General features: G+C 36.1%; 1 protein-coding gene across 1 annotated transcript in view; it reads left to right on the forward strand.

Annotated features, from left to right (window-relative positions):
• The window catches only part of RNF180 (ring finger protein 180), a 60,574-nt gene extending 43,578 nt beyond the window's left edge, over window positions 1-16,996 (forward strand). The window contains exons 5-6 of the mRNA XM_066338628.1: window positions 13,616-13,734; window positions 16,886-16,996. Coding sequence (XP_066194725.1) covers window positions 13,616-13,734; window positions 16,886-16,996 — 230 coding nt within the window. The remainder of the gene's footprint in view (window positions 1-13,615; window positions 13,735-16,885) is intronic.
• The last annotated feature ends 554 nt before the right edge of the window (window positions 16,997-17,550 follow it).

A 17,550-nucleotide genomic window follows, 5' to 3' on the forward strand; every position in this document is an offset into this window, starting at 1 on the left:
AAATAAAAGGAAGATCTGTAGAGATAATACAGTTTCAGTATTGTGTCACCTTAAAATTTGCCATATTGTTTATAAAAGGTGATTTTGAATTCTGGTATTCCGTGTCTTCAAAGGGTAGCCTAAAAGCCCCACACTAAATGGGAACATGGTTAAAACTACTTATGAAGACACACAAACCACACAGCTGTCTGAAACTGTCTTTGCATTCCTAAATAAAAGAGTTGCTGCCATGTCTCTCTTCTAACTTTCTATTTCAATAAAAATAACTGCAGGTTTGTGTGCTTTCAAAATGCAAATATATAGTATTTTCTTCCTGGACTGTTTATTTGGACTTACATCTGAATTGTGCTCAGCATCACCTAAAGTTCCATATTTGGTTTACATAATGGCTTGTGTTCTCTGGCTCAGGAGGCTGCTAGGAACTTTACAGGCATAAAATACTGAAAATAGGGGCAGCAAAAGTCTTCTGACACCATATTGAATTCCATTGCAAATGCAAACCCTGACACCACTGTGATCTGAAGGGATAATGAGGGTGCTTAAATTCATTTTATTTTAATTAAGAACCTAATATCCTAACAGGATGTCAGAATTTCAGAAGTCGAATATAAAGAATGGGAAGAGGAATAGGGTAGGTACATGAGTAGAGTGACTGGAATGAAAAGGGATATGATAGCAGTGCTTAGAAAGCAATGAAATCTTGCAAATTTGGATGTGAAAATACCCACCTCTATATAGGAGTGCACTATCAAATATTGCAATATAACACTCCACTGTCAAAGAATTCTGTAGCCATGTTAGAAATGCATATGTTCTTTCATCTTCATATCCAGCAGATCCAGATTCACTGAGAATCTCAAAGCTCTTTTCAAATGATACCAGCTTTCATTGTCACAAAACCTCTTCTGCAATATCATTTTAATAACACAGACATAAAAAATGATAACAAAACACTATATCACTCATTACAGATACTAGATAAAATCAGACCTCAGAACTAGACTGGGATATGAGGAGAGAAAGGTGACTATTAGGAAGTGTATATTATATACAAAATTTACCAGGTTAACTCATTTAGACTTTCTGAACACTGCAGGGCTGCTAGATAAAATCAAGCACTTCCTCTTTTTCCTTACTTTTTTTTCTGAACTGATTCACTAAGCTGAATATATTTGGTAATCTATTTGAGAGTCTTCTTTCTTATGAGATTTTCCATAAGGAATGTAGAATTATCTTTAATAGTACAACCAACCATAGCTTTTTAGCTCTTATACCAAAAGAAAGAAATCTCAGTACTGCAGCACTTTTGGGCTTTAAGCTGATGAAAATTTCTCAAGATTAGTTGAACTTTGTATTGCATTGTCTTTTTTCCAATTTTATTTTGATGGGCAAGGAAGACAGGATGCTAAAACCAGAAAATTTATAGGTTTCAAGTTCATACTGCCTTGTTAAAAAGAACAAAAAAAACGTGATACTGGTTTTCACATTCAGATACTGTGATGTACTGAGAAGAAAAGGCAGGTGTCACTGAAAATAGAAGGTTCAGTATTTAATTTTAGCCATTAAGAGTACAAGGCTCCCAGAATAATCCTTATTTTGGATTATTTTTCTCAAGCTCTACTATTCCATCCTATCAGGGTCACCCAGAGCAGGTGGCATAGGAAGTCATCCAGGTGAGTTTTGAATATCTTTGGTGAGGGAGACTCTACAATCTCTCTGGGCATCCTGTTCCAGTGCTCCGCTACCCTCAACATAAAGTTCTTCCTCATGCTAAGGTAGAACTTCTTGTGTTTTGGTTTATGGCTACTGCTCTTTTCTCAGTCTCTGGGCACCAGAACAATCTGGCATCATCCTCTTGGCACCCATCTTTGGGAAATTTGTATGTGTTATTGAGCTTCCCTCTCAGTCTTCTCCTCTCTAGACTAAACAGGCTCAGTTTCCTCAGCCTCTCTTCATAAGATTCTTCAGCAGAGCTTGTGAAATCACAGAAAGTTAATTCGCACACATCTATTTCTCACAAAATGCATTTGCAATCTGCAGTCTTCACAGAAAGTGAATTTTCTGCTTAAAAAATACACACTTCACTGGAAAGAGTTGTCTCAGAGTATCTTTGAGGCTTGTGGTACACTAATACCAAAAATACAGAATCCAAGCCTGCTGGTTGAGTGTCTTAGGTCAGCCCCATTGATGGAAACTGTAATTTTGCTGATTTGTCAGCACTTGGACCCTAACTCTTGCACTCATTTTCCTTGCTCACAAGATCTTTCAGCTCCTGCTGGTAAAAAATGCAAGACTGATTTCTTGATTTCAGGTCTCCTCTAGGTCCCATGGAGCAGCTGTGCTCTAACGAGCCTTTATGCCTCTCCTTCTGCACCTTGCCAAGTAGAAGCCAGTCTGAAAGGAAAAGAAAGTGGAGGGGGAAGTTTAAAATAAAAAGGTCATCGCCACAGCGATCAAGCTTCAGTTTCAGGGCTGCTGTTATTTTGCCAACAGTGTTAGTACAAAACATTGTGTATCAATAGCCTTGTTTATCTTTTAAGCTGTTTTGCAGAGGCTGTTCTTTAGGAACTCCTTCAGAGCCACATTCTTATTGAAAAGGATGTTCTGTAACCTTTTCCACTCCTAAAGACTGCCTCCAGCATTAGCCTTTGTAAGGGAGTAATTTACTGCTCAGAAATCATGGTTGCTGATTTGTCTCTATTGGCTCATCAATGCACTGAAGGAAATCAAATTCTATCTAATTTGTATGTGACATCAGGATTGCTTGTTTCCACTTAACTATGATATTGTAAGACTGGTGTACCAGGAATATTGATAGCTGTAATTATGCAACACCAAGGATTGTGATAGAATGGCCATGGCATGAAAGCATTCTGTAGCCTTTCCCTATTTGACATATCCCTAAATGGATGTTGGATTGGCATCTTTAGTTCTGCTTAGGCTACCAAGTGTTCATACTGGTCAGTGAGACAAACTGAGAACAACATGGACCTCTTATGAAACCATGGTCCCACAGCTGTACCAGAGACACCCAAGTGAACTTGTAGGGGTGTTAGAGGTATCACAGTTTTGACTCTGCAGCTTACAATTCCTAAAGCTTTTAAGAAGGTCCTTTTCTAAAGATGCTTGATAAAATGTAGCTGTGTTCAGGGTAAGGGGGAAAGTCCTTTGAAGCATAAATAGCCAGTTAAAAGATACCAAACAAAGAATGGAAATATATACATAATTTTTCTCACTGAAGAGATACATATAGGTCCCATATGGGTCTATATTACAGTTTGTATTATCCAGCATATTTTTTACAAGATATGAAGAAGTAACTTTTGCTAATAGTAGTGAAATATTTGGGATAATCAAAATTAAAACCAGGTGTAAGTAGTGGCAGGAGACTGTCTTGGTACCTAGTGCTCTTCAGCAATGTTTACATTGTTTTCCTTTCATCGCAAAACAAGGTAGTTAGTGGAAAAGGCACAGACAAGATAAAAGACAAAGTCAGTTTTAAATTGTTTCCTGATGAGGAATATGTAAGTACACTAGAACGCTTCACACAAAGAAAGAGATTACTAAAAGAGGGGGGATGATTGCAGTAATTAGGATCCCAAAAGGCGTAACAGAAGTGTATGTGCTGCTGTTATTCACTGTCTCATAATAAAGGAACTAGAACTCTGCAAAAGAACTTAAAGACATTAAATAAATTATCATTACCCCAAACCATGAGTTCAAATAATGACGTTATTTGAACTTGTTCCTGTTAAACTCAAAGATACCACATTTATCTGCAGAGATCCTGGAAACACAAGTCCCTCTGACTGAGAGGAAAAATGTATTGCAATATGCTTGCCTTGTTCTTACTTTTTTTCAGTCCCAACCAATTCCTCATAGTTTGACTTGTCAGAGGAAGAATGATAGGATAGGAAGACCTTTAGACTACTCAGTATGCCTGTTTTATAAGATATTCCACAGTTTGATAAAATGTCTTGCATTACAATTTTATTTAAGCCATCATAAAAAGGGGTTTATTTTATTTATTTATTAAATAAGGTCACATAAATATTTACCATTTGCTCTCTAGAGACAATTGAAAATAATACATATTCTTAGTTTAACCACATTAGGCAAAAACTTAGAATTTCTAGTTTTTTGAAGTGGTAGTCTTTCATTCCAGAATTTGTTCAGACCATAAAGTATCAGAGCAAAAAGTAATATTTATGTTTTGGATAAAATTCAGATGTGATTGGTTAAGTTTCGGATTGGTCTCTATGAACAAAGATGCCTTTTTTTCTTTACCGATTACACAAATTAGCAAGTAGTTTTTATGTGTTTTAGTGGAAGTAGGGAATAATCCTTGCTAGCTACGCCAAGAAAATAGGGAATAGGGAAAAAATGGTTATATTATATTATTAATTAGCTGTTAGGTGTTAGCTATAGCTGTTAACTCTGATGTTTAGTAAATTCTATGTGATGCATCCTTCCCCAGCACTGAAATGCACTGCCTAGGAGAGCAGTTTGTATTCATGTAGTTACTAAAGAGTTTCAGTTCTGCTGGTGTAAATACATCCTAACTCAAAAGTTAAGTTTGCTTGATGTTCAGTCCATTGCTCTGATATCTCAGAGAAACACCGTTTGCTACAAAAATATTAATTTTTGGTTGATAATAAATGGTAGATGTATCAGTTGGGTTCATCACTGTCGATGAGTTAATACAGAAGAAAGCAAGACAATCATGTACAGTGTTTTTCCTGCCTAAAATGCCTGTGATTGCTACTTCATACTCCTGTACCAGGGACAGATAGCTCTGTGTCCGTTTCAAATATGGACATAAACAGAAGTTCACTTTGATTCTGGAGCATTTATTGGACAGAAACCAGGCAAGATTTCTGGAAGAATATGATGCTTGCACAGCTTAATTTTAAAAAGTTAGGCAACTTTTTTTTAGGCAATACAGAGTTGTGGAGACCCTTTTAAGTGAAAACAAAAGCTGACATTTTAATTTGATGAAGGACAAAAGAGCAACCATGAAAGTACTCAAGGTGATGTGTGAGAATAATAAGCAAGAAAAGGTGACCATATTTTAATTAGTTCGTGAATAGCTCAACTGTTCAGAGTCAGACTAGGCATACCTTCTCAAAGAAGCCAGAGATGTGCAAACAGCAGAGTAAATTCAGGAGCTTTGGTGAATATATTCACTGAGTAGGTAAAGTTGAATGTTTGAAATGGCATCAGAAAAAATCAGAGATAACAACCATTACACATCTAATCAAGGATTAAAGGAAGGAATTTTTAACTGTTCATATGCATTTTCTTTTTATTTCAAATAGCTTCTTTCTTGTTAACTTTTTTATTACCCTGCTTTGTAAAAAATTATTTTTAATTTTCTGTATAAACATCTGTGGCTTTTTCTTTCCGTGAAATCTTGGCTAACTTCCTAAAACTGGTTAAGTACTGTCAGCATCAGAAAACTTTCAGTTCAGAAAAACTGTTCCAGCTTTCTAAAAATACAGTCTTGTACTTTGGTTTTTTATTATCTGGAGGAATATTTCTTTTGTTTGCTCAGATGGGAAATAGGAATTTTGAGCATTGACATTAGCTAAATCTGAACATGCCTTTTTTTTAAGATAGTGGCATGGCTCCAAGATAGGTCATTCACCAGTTTCTCCAGAGAGATTAAGGTAGTCATGTTGCCAGATTTGCAAATAAACTAAATGTTTTGTGTAAATGCACAAAATCTTGTCTTACAGAGAAGTGTGGTGAGGTATGCCTATTATGTGTATTCCCTCTGATCTCTGTTGTCACGCTGTCCCTGTCTTAAGAGAAGTGGGGCCAATTAATGAATTTATTTTTAAGAAAGTATTTGCATTACTAGTATCTACTGTAATCTAACATTGGCTTAAAACATTAAAGCCTTAAGCACTGAAAGGGTTCCATCAATAGTTACAAAATTCTGCAAAGTTTTTGTTAAATCATCATTAGTATTAAATATTATGTTTTGACAAAATACAGCAATAATGCAGGTCACAAAATTAAGAATCTAGAGAAAATTAAGCAGCATGCCAAGAAGCATTCACTGTAAAGACACAATATGACATATTTTTGTGCTATTTTATACTTATTCAGTCATCTCATATTATATAATAAGTCCAGCTATAAATATAAATAGTGTTTCCCTCTCTATATATTGTGAGGTAGCAGTCTGTACAAACAGAGCCTCAAGGGATGTAAGTACTTAGGGAGGGAAGAATGAAACTAGAGGGAGCTAATGCCATTACAGCAACATGACACAAACAGGTGAAGGCTTTTGTGATGATAACTTCGCAAGAAATCCAGTATTTGGTCATCTGGGAAGATGACAAATACAACATGACGTACAGAAATGTTCAGTGGTGAAATGTGGGAACAGCAGGAGAGAGATAAATGATGTTGATGATGAGTAAGAGATTAGATGAAGAGAGAGTGAAAGAGACCCAGAAAGTAGATTAAAAATGAGATGAAAACTCATTGATTTAGAATATTCTGAATTCGTTTTAAAATTATTTTTTCATATAGATTGTTTGTACATATCACAGAAAGTTAAATACCTCAAGTTGCTGTTTGAAATTCCCTGGTTTTCATTGTCTGCATTGTCATTGCAAAAAGAGAAGGTTTCCACAAGTTAAATTCACTGTTAAGATACAATTTATTTACAAAGAAATGTGATAACAAAACAAATCAACAAAAGTGATTACAACTTTGTCTTAAAGGCAAATGTATGAAAATTACTAGAACTGTAATTTGTATGTCATAAATATACAAGTCTTACCTTTATAATCAAAGGAAGACATTTTATGATCTAGAATGCCTGCAACCTATGCATTTAGATATCTATGATATGCATAAGACCAGGCAGCTTCATTCCTTGATGTCAGTCCTCAGTTGTTATATAATATCCTGACTGTTTGGTACTTTTTCTTTTATGGGTTAGGGGAAGAAAGAAAAAGCAAACAGGTAATTCACCTAGTTACTTTAAAAAAAAACTGCTTTCTGAGTATCTTCCAAAATTCCTTCAAGTCTTCCAAAGTCGAAGTGACTTTTACACTGGGGCATGTGGATTAATTACTCCCATTTTAGTATGTATCTTAGCAGTTAAGCTATCCAAGTGGCTTCTCTTTGTGAGTATTGATAATTATAGAATAATCACAGATGATTATGTTTTCTGTGATAATAATCATAGACTGAGCTTGTCTTCTAAGGCCATTGTGCCCTCCCATAGTCCTCTCATTTCTTGATTCCTTTATTTTCAGGAAAATAAGCAGCCCAAGACAGAAATTATGAGTTGTTCTACTTTTTCTTTGAATTTTTGAGACAGACTGGACATAGTAGTTATTAAACAACTCTCATAAAATTGGTAAATATATTCCTTATTTAATAAATGAGTGAAATTTTTAGTTATGCAGAATAGTCAATGTAAAATGTGTAAGCATACATTTAATGTGGCTTTATGGACTTTGGCGTTAATTTTTAAACTTCCTCATATTTTCCAACAATTTGCTTATTTGTCATGATATACAAGCTAACTTCATGGGTTCATATTTTAGTTGGTAAAAGCTGAATTATTTAGCTATAAAATAGCAAGAGGTAACTGCCTTCAGACTTTTTATTTCTTTATTTGCTTAGTATCCTGAACATCACTGTTAACTTGTAAAGAAGTACTATATTTTTTTTCTTAGAATTCAAATAGAAGGAATGTGCAAAAAACTTCATTTACAAATAATTCTCTGACAAGCTGTATTGAACAGAAAAATATCTTATATTTATTTCCAATTCAGAATAAAACTGTCAAATCTCTTTATCAAGTGAAAAGAATTGTAATTGTGATGGAATGCAATTTACAGTATTTCACCAAGGAAAAACTTCAAATGATGAGCTGCCTCCACTCTTTCCTAAAGGCCTGAGAGCTGTTAATTTAAGGGATTGACCATAAATGATCCAAAGAAATGCTAAATTCAAGTATGGCCTTTATGTATTGATTTGTAGTTAATAACCTTAAATTCTGGGTTTATTTGTTTACATATCTCTGTAGAAAAACTCTGAGATTAGCTACCAAAAAATTTTAGTTATAACTTTGAAAGTAATATGGGAAGTTAGAGCAGTATGAAATAAATATTTTTAAGAACTTTCATTGTTACAGGAACTTCTATTAATTGTTCTGGTGGGGGTTTTTTATCCTTTTCATTTTGTACATTTCTGGTTAATTTTGGTATATTCTCTTCTCAGATCCCTATAAAAGTAGGATTTATAAAGTTTTAAGAGAGGGGAGACTATCTTATAATAGATATAAATTCCAATTTTGATATAAATGCCAATAGTTTTGCTCATACCAGACAGTAAGAAGCATTGTTTGCCTCGTGCATGGTTCTGTAGGACTGAAGTTTTTACAAGCTTTTTATTTTGAAAAATGAAATGTACATCAGTGACACTTCCACATTTTGGGATTTCTGCGTAGTTTTGTCTGTAGCAGGTTGTTCTTCTTTTCATGTTAAATGCCTTATGAAAGTCACAAAACAGCCATCTAGCTGTAACATTGGTTCCCAACTCTGCCTTATGGAAAGGCGTGTCCCTTAAAGAATCAAGTCTTGGGTCCCATATGAAAGGCTTTAGGACATGACTGTTTCAGATTTTCACAGTAACTGGTTGCTTCTCAAGACTCTTTTAGACAGGGTTCTTTGACATCTTTAAAAAGTAGTTACTATGTGTTCCTCACTAAATTGCCTGCATGCAATTGATTTGTTCATGTGCAGAAGGCATCTATATCATATGCTCAGTGAGTTCAATAAATCACATTTTAAGCATGCACAAATTACTGCTTAAACACGATTTACCTCTCTGAGACTGTCACAGAATTCAACATTGAACCAAAAGCCTACCAACAGTCTACGACTGGTAATACAGACAACACAGTAAATGTAAAAATGATTTGAGGAAAGGAAAGTACATGTTTACACCTTAAGTACATTTTACATCTAGGTTTTCTAAGGCCCAACAGGTATCAGAAAGTGGGACTTGGATTTAGGGGATGGAAAAGAAAAGGAGAGATGTTTAGGCTATCATGTAAATTTAATCATGGGTACAAGATGCTAGCAGCCTCTGAGAGCCCACAGGTGAAATCAGAAGAGCAAGAGCAGAGAAATTTGCGAAGAGAGAAGAAAGAAAGTGAGAGGAAGGTAAGATCAGGATAGTCAGGGAGTTTTGGAAAGATGATTTTGCTGTGGAAAAGACCTTGCAAGGTGAAAGTAGAAGCTTTAACAGGAAAGCTGAAGGTTCTGGTGTGCATCCTAGAGAAAGAAGAGATTGTAACTTGGTATGTCTCTCTCTAGGAAAAAAAACTTCAGAGACAACAGGTGAGTAGAGCTGAAATACTGAAGCAAGAGGAGGGTGAGGTTCAGACTTTTCATGCAGAAGAAGTGGATCTCTGGATCTGAGAAGGATTGTGGTTGCATTAAATGGCCTTGGTTTGGGGAAGGACCTGGATACTTTGGGAACTTGAGTTTCAGTGAAGAGCTTGAGACTGAGTTAGAGCTTGAGACACAAGATGGGAAGTCAATGGCACATGCCTGCAGTCATTCACACAGGATAAGTGCTATTCTCTCATAAACCTCTCTGGCAGTATATGACTTTCCTTTCTTCAAAATACAAATCTCACAGCTCATCTTGACTAGCAAATCATGCAATTTAGCTATTACGTTAGCATAACCAGAATATAATGCCTCTTGATGTGCATATGGGAGAAAGCTGGCATTTATGCAAGAAGTTTGGGATGATACCTCATTTATGAAAGTGTGAAAGCAACATAAAAACACCTGTATATTTGAAAATTATAGAATACTTGGAATGTTCTTTTCCTCCATGCTGTAATCAAGTCTGCACATGACAACAAACTGGTAGACTCAGTGATGCAGCTGCTATTTAGAGAGAACAAGAAGTTGGAGAAATGCAGCTACTTCGTCAGACAAAGACCCTTTTGCCAGGCACCTAAAAAGAGAAAACAGGCTCAAATAGGAGATGGAAAACACAGTGTAAAAGAGCATGTAGCAAGCCAAATTGAGACCTTGTCAGAATGCCACAGTGGTCTGTGTATTCGGAACCTTCATATGGCATTTGGGAAAGTGATACATATATAGCTGGTAAAATTTATTGTGATATTAAATCATTCACTTCACTGATGGTAGTAAATATGAATTTGACAGCTAACAGTTCCTTTGATCAGTGACCTAGAGGAGTCAAAAGAATACATTTTCATAAGGCCTGCAGAGAGCAGAGAAGTTAAGGACAGATTGATAGACTCAGAACAGGGATACCATGCAGAGATACCTAGACAAGCTGTAGAAATGTTCTGGAAGGGCTCTGAAATTCAGCAAGGACAAATGCTGAGACCTGTACCTGGGAAGAAAGAGCCCTGGAAATGAGACAGGCTGGGCACTGAAAGCCTGGGGACAGATCTCTGGAAAGAGCCTGGGCATCCTGATGGAGAGCAAGCTGTGTGTGTCAGCTGGAAGTGTGACATGGCAGTGAAGAAGGCCAGCAGCATCCTGGGCTCTCTGAACCAGAGTATGATGCATGAAAACCTGTAGATGAGGCTTTTATCCCCTACTGTTCAACACACCATATCTAAGACCTGCAGTTTTGCCTTCCTCCCCTGTTCAGGGAAGACAGAAGTAGACTGGAGCAGGTTTAGCAGAGCGACCCAGGCTTAGCTGGGATGCTGAGGCCTGGAGAACCTGACCTGGAAGGAGAGGCTGAGGGAACTGCCTTTGGGTAGGCCTTGGGGAGGATCTCCAGTCAACGTTATCATACCTATAAGGAGACCAAGGGGACAGACCAGCAGTTCACAGCGATGCATGGCAAGAGGATGAACATTAAGGGATTTGAAAAGTTCAGATTGCAAGTAAGGAAAACACTTTCATCACTATGAGGACAGTCAGGTGGTGGAGCAGGTGCACACAGAAGGATTATGCATCTCCATAATGCATAATATTCACTGTGATGTGCTGTAATGTAGCTATTGCCATTAAAAAAAGGCATTTCAGTAATACTGGGATTAATTTTCTGAGAACATTTAATGCACAGCCACAGTAAAAAGGTAAGCAGGAATTATTGAAATAATAACAAAATCAAAAATATTATGTCATTGTCTAGATTTGTAGTGATCCCACAACTCAAGTTTTACATATAATTTTGGATTACATTATCTCAGAGAAAGATAAAGCAGGGTGAAGCATAATGTGGAAAGGATAGTCTGAAGTATAGAAGGTTTTTCCATACAAAGGAAATTCAAAAGTTATTTTGTTTGGAAAGCATATTAGAGAAGACAGATACAAGAGGTCTGTACAATTATGAATGACATTAAGATGTTTTAGAAAAGATTATTCACTGTCTCTCAGAAGCATTCCTGCATTAGCAATTATATTAGCCATAATAGAGCTGTGCACAAAATTTGATGCTCTGTGGTCAGATTTGCATGTGAGGCAAGTTGCAATCCCAAGGGCTAAATGCCCATTAGTGGTTGAAGCATATTACTGGAACACTTCTGAGATCTTAGAGCTCATCTTCGGTTTCTAGTTTTACCTGAAAGGAAAACTATTTACTCCAAAACTACTCCACCAAGGGACACAAAGTGCAGTAAATGGAATCAGTGTGAGATCTGCTCCAAAAGCATGCAGAGACACATGTAATGCTGTTTTAACACATTATTCTGAAAACAGCCTGCAAAGATCTAGCACACTAAGCTGCCAGGTGCTGCAATATGGGAAAGTCTCAGTATGTACTTGCATTTTTTTCTCACAGTATTTCAATAGCTCTATCTTATCTGCTGCAGAAAGAAGAGACTGTGCCAAAATGATGTACCTTGGTGTATCTGATAACCTCAGAACACTTGTTCATACATAATTTTATTTTACATGAGCACTTATAATGTAAATGGTTGTTGTAGCTTGCATATTATTCATTTGGAGACATTTTTAGAGTAAAATTTTCTATCTGATACCTTCTATTGTCATTTTTTTTAAAAAGCAGGTCAATTTATAAAATCGGGTTTTTTTGTGTTTTGCTAGCACTTCAACAGAAGATTGCAAAGTGAAACAGATGTGCCTAGTGATGCTGTAACGAAAATCCTTTTTGGTTTGCATGCTTTGGTGCATATAGAAGTATGATTTGCACACAACGTTGTTTTTGTAATTTAGTAACAGGTTCCCACTAACAGCCTGCCAGACTCTGCTGGCACTGTGCATGCATATTCATGTGATTTGAATAGAAGTTCTTGTTCAGAGTACAGCAGCACAGACATGTGTAAAAAAGTTAAATAAAATACATTTTTTCACAAATACATGCCCATGCATAAATTATTTGGGGACTGTATTATTTGTGGACTCATGTATAATAGGAATGTTTTTTAAGAAGTAGAACATTAGAAGGTATTTGATGCTCATTCAGATCTTCTGTTTCATAATTCAAACCCCTACTCCATATTGCTGTTCAGTTTTTGAAGAACTCTACAGCTCTCAGCTTTTATCTGCAGGTGGCTAAGAAATGTGGTTTATTTCCACTCTAGCTGGAGATAATGACATCTGAAGGTACTTTTCTTGTCAGAATTTATTAAAGAATACAGAATGCATCATAAAAATTGCTCATTTCATGAAAACAGAGAAAAAATCCAGAGTACGACTGTCCTGTATCAGAATGGGACAGATTTTCTGCCTTTGCACCACAACTCCCAGGCTCTTATTTGTTCCACAGCCGCTATCTGACACAGCTACATAATCTCTTCTCTAACCTCATGTCTTGACACAGGGGAGAGCTATGCTTCTACAGTACCTCTTTTGCTACATGGAGAAGTCTGGGGAACAATGAGGAGGACAGACTTTTTGGCAGGACCCCACACTCAGGCCATCTTGGAGTCACAGGATTTTTACTTCCACTTGACTTGTTTGCATCTGCCTATATATTTTTAAGGTGTTATCAGCATGCAAACAGTGATTTAAAAATTAAATTTTAATTTGCTATGCATTATATTAAACATAAAGAACATCATATTAAAGCAAGTACAATTTATTTAGAAGACAGTTTTGAAAAAGAATCTCAGATTCTAGAAATAGGAATTCAAATGTGTTTCAGCTATTGAACTATGCCTGTACAAATCTGGATACCTTTTCATTACTAAAGAATTCAGATGAGTAGACTTGGGGAGCCCAGCTTAACTACTAATTACTAAAGTGATTGATTGTTGCATGGAGCCTTTCGCTTCTAGATCACTGAGTCAAACTCAGTGGAAAAAAGACAGCAAAAGAGGTGTTCAAAGATCTGGATAACATAAGCAAATATCATTTGTTTGTTATGGTGGAGAATTCCAAATCCACACAAACAAATTTATTATTTTTTAGACATGGAACACAGTGTTACTTTTCAAATCTTACAAAATCAGTTCCACATTTTTTGTCCGACAAAGTGGCGAAACTTAGCATTGAGGTGTGAGATTTCCTGCTTCTATTTGCTTTTTGATAGCTGGAGGAAGGAGTGTTAACTTTTTTTTTGCTAGTCAATCTGGTCCCTTTTAAGAAGATTTTTTATCTTATAGTCTGTTCTTCAGCAGGTTTTCGAAGGCACTCAAATACTGTAACAAGGAGGCATTTCCCACACGCTGCTCACAGGATGGACTATATGGACTTCGAGGATGATAGCCGTGGATGGCGGTTTGATATGGACATGGTGATCATTTATATTTACTCAGTCAACTGGATAATAGGATTTATTATTTTCTGTTTCCTCTGTTACTTCTTTTTCCCTCTCTAGGCTGTAGAAATAATAGTTAAGGAAAATGACTGTCATGTAAACCAAAAAATTGTGAATAGAAAAATACTGAAAAAGGTAAAATGTTTGATACTGCATTTTTATCATTCAGAATTGGAATAGACTGCATCAAGCATGCTGCAAAGCTGTTTGATACTTCTGCTATAAGTGACAAAGTACTTGAGTTTGATTACAAATGTGATGTGAAATCTACATCATACTTCATTCAGTGGGAGTTTTGCCTTTGGGAGGTTTTGATGGGAAAAGGATGTACCCCTAATTTATAAAATTATTACTCCGTAGAAGTACTTCCAGTTTTTAGGGGAGGTCTGTGTACTACAAAAGGATGTCATCTATATAGTCATTTAGGGGTCTGACTCTGTGTTGACATAATTTGCTCACTCATTGGTACTTCAATTCCTCATACATAAAAGCAATAAAGATGCTTCCCATTTTTACTCAGATCTTTTGGGAGCAGGAGTGGTGCTGTACCATGCATTATACAGACATTCATCAGAGCTATTTCAGTGGCATGATTGAAATACTGGAAAATTTTGAAAACTGATAGACCTGTCAGCATTCTGCTGTGGATATTTTGAGCCTATTAGCCGAAAAGAAAAATTATACTGCAGTGTGCTGCCAGTTCATCTTTTCAGCAAATAGCTATCAAAAGTAATCAACTAACAACCACAAGTTCTGCACAATAAGAGGACCATTTTTGTGCAGATTCCCATTGTAGAACTATACCTTTTTTACCCATTCAGATGAATGTCTTTGGATCCAGCAAGACAGCTAATGGAGGGCAAGCAGCAGGCCTGTCAGCTATGATGCTGTGAGACACTGACCCAAATAAATACTGGAGACAGAAGCATTCTCCAGTGTAAGAAATGAGTATCATAATTAAAATGCTGTAATAATTGAGGATAGTTTTAAATGTGTGGGCTCTCCAGGACTTTATATCTCATGGAAAAGTTCATAAGAGGGCACACTATTTATTTGCACCTTTCTTGTGAAACAATTTAAAGCACTTTATTCTATATATAAATTGATGAATTACAGTACCAAACTGCAGCCAGTTCAACAATCATTCCAGACTTGCTGCATTACACAGTATTTTCAAGTGAAATTGAAAGAGCATCTATTAAACTGTATCAAAAGATACTAGAAACGAATGTGGAAATCAGGTGCTGAAAAATGGCACAAGATAGTTCAGGGCTTTACTTTTTGGGAAGGTACAAGGAAGTTTTTATTTCTAGTGGCATGACTCTTCAAAGTACACTGTACTTTCATCTAGAAAAGCATGTGAGTGTAGGTATATTGTCCCTCTAGTATCAGAATTTGTGTGGGAGACCTGTGGTTTTTCAGTAGGTGGTGTACTCCCCTGTTCTAGCAGAGAACAAGGAGGAATGTGTTGTGGAAGGTGCCATCTGCCAAATGTGATGGAATGAAATCAGAGTTTTATTAAGCATGAGCTTATATTCCTTTACTGGAGCAGCTCCAGCATGGTCAGCTTCTTACAGGCTATGAAGGGATCAGGACCAGCAACTTTCATTTAATCTGAAAACCAGCAGTAAATCACCTACTGATACTTAGTTATCTTACAGACTGCATAAAACAATCTATTCAAGAATGTATGAGTAGAATTAAAAACTGCAAATATAACTACACTGATTAGACTAAATAATCTTTGTCATAGTTGTTAATATATGCAAATTTGAAGAGGTGTAAGAACTGAAATTCACTATCACCATATAGTCATGGTTTTGACAAAAATGCATTTTTGTAACAGTAATAATCCACTTAGTTACTTTGTCTCTGCCTAAAAGTGACTGGTGCTATTATTAGTGACATTAAGCATAATGTTTTAAAAGCTTTAAGGCTGTAATAAAACATTTGGTGGAAGTCTTTTAAAAGCGAGAGGATGTAAGTCATAGGGTCCTGTTTGGCTACATGCACATGTGTGGGTGTGTATGCTAAAATATTACCCATATCTTTAAACAGTTCTCTCATATATGCCAGGACTGGCAGTCTAACTGCAATTTTTACCTCTCTCAACTTAGGAAATTATTGCTCATATGTCAGAAAAGGGAGGGACCAATTCATCTGTTAAGACAAAATTACTTCTACTTTTTGATCTCAAAAAAAATTTTTAAAATGTCAGGAAAAATTACTTAAAGTGACATAGTCTAAAATACCAGTAATAATGTTAAAGTTTTTTAACCAGGATAACTGATTAAACAATATCCTTCAGTACAGAGACATAAGAAATGTAATATAGATGCTAATTAGTTATATAAGAAAAGGTTACATCATTTTTAGTAGCATGTTACCACGGTTTTATTTGAAAAAGGGCAACAAAGAAGAGTAAAAATCCAATCTAATATTGGCCTCTTTTGTACATTGTCAGCAAGAATTGATGACTCAGAGTGGCTACATTTTTCTAAAGTTAGTAGGTCTCACAATTCTGCAGGACATTTCTAATTGTTTAACTCTACCTTTCTTCAAGGCCTAAACAATAAACTGTTTCTTGAGCAATATTGTTTTACTTTATATGGGTTGTTACTAATTCCAGAGGAAGATTATTTTTAATTATTAAAAATGTACTTAATAAAGATTACTCCAACTCTGAGAGATCCTCCATCGGGAAACACCCAAAAGTTATACCGTGGAGATGAATATTTTTTGTCATATGTTGGGTTTTTTTGAGATACATTCTTCTGTAAAAGTGCAGTAACAATTCAAAGGCTCAAATTTTGTTTTCCTTGAAGTCTGCTGTAAAATGCTGTTAATATCTCTTGGAGCAAGAGCAAGTCCTTTGTAGGCTATTTTCTGGTTAAAATTATCCTGATCAGTAAGCTTGTATTTCTTAACTACCATAGTATTAAAATGTTTACAATAAAATTTGGGTTGTTTTTTAATATTTTGCAGTCATTTCACTAGATTTTGCTTGGTGGAATTTCTTTTCATTCATTGTCTTCCTTGATATCTCTTGTTTCTCCTTGGGGTGAGCAAAGGTTTGCTGAATTTTTCACTACTTTTTTTTATATTAGCAGCCTTTTATTTGCTTCAGTACTTTCCAGGTAACTTTTGTCAGAAGTCATCTGGGGGCATGGTCTGTATCTTAACACATTCGGATAATGAAGAATTTTCAGTACTGGTGCTGTTAGTCAAGACCATTTAGCTGTTGAAGACAGCAGAAATCCAGGACAAGACTTAGGTTCCCCTTTTACAGGCAAAGGAACTTCGTGCCTACTCAAAAGTGTACGAGTTTTTTGTCCAGCAGTAGGTATGTTTGTAGCACCTCTACCTGCCAAGGGTTCACTCATCTTGCTTTTCTCATGAGACAATTCTAAAAGAAAATTCCAAACAGTAGCTGCTCAGGGAGCTGCTATGAAGCACAACAGAGCCTTTCATGGCTTGTGCCTGCCTACAGAAGCTCAGATCCAAGTTAAGTTTTTTTCCAGTATTCCACGTACACACCTTGTGTTTTTATCACATCAACAACAGCCTCAGTTAGTGATGCTGAGATGGAGAAGAAGGAAGAACCAGAGTTTAGGTGTGTTTTGTAATTTTTAGAGAAAATTATTCCTGATAACATGAAAGTCTGGGAGTAAGATTAGCTATTGTAGCTGTCCTCTGACAAGTAACTATCTTTGTGGTGTGTAGCATTGCTTTTGTGGGTGTGTTTTCAGCATCTTTTGTTCTTTGCAATCCTGACAACATTATAACTATGAG

Source organism: Sylvia atricapilla, chromosome Z, assembly GCF_009819655.1.
Source record: "Sylvia atricapilla isolate bSylAtr1 chromosome Z, bSylAtr1.pri, whole genome shotgun sequence".
Taxonomy (NCBI): Eukaryota; Metazoa; Chordata; class Aves; order Passeriformes; family Sylviidae; genus Sylvia; species Sylvia atricapilla.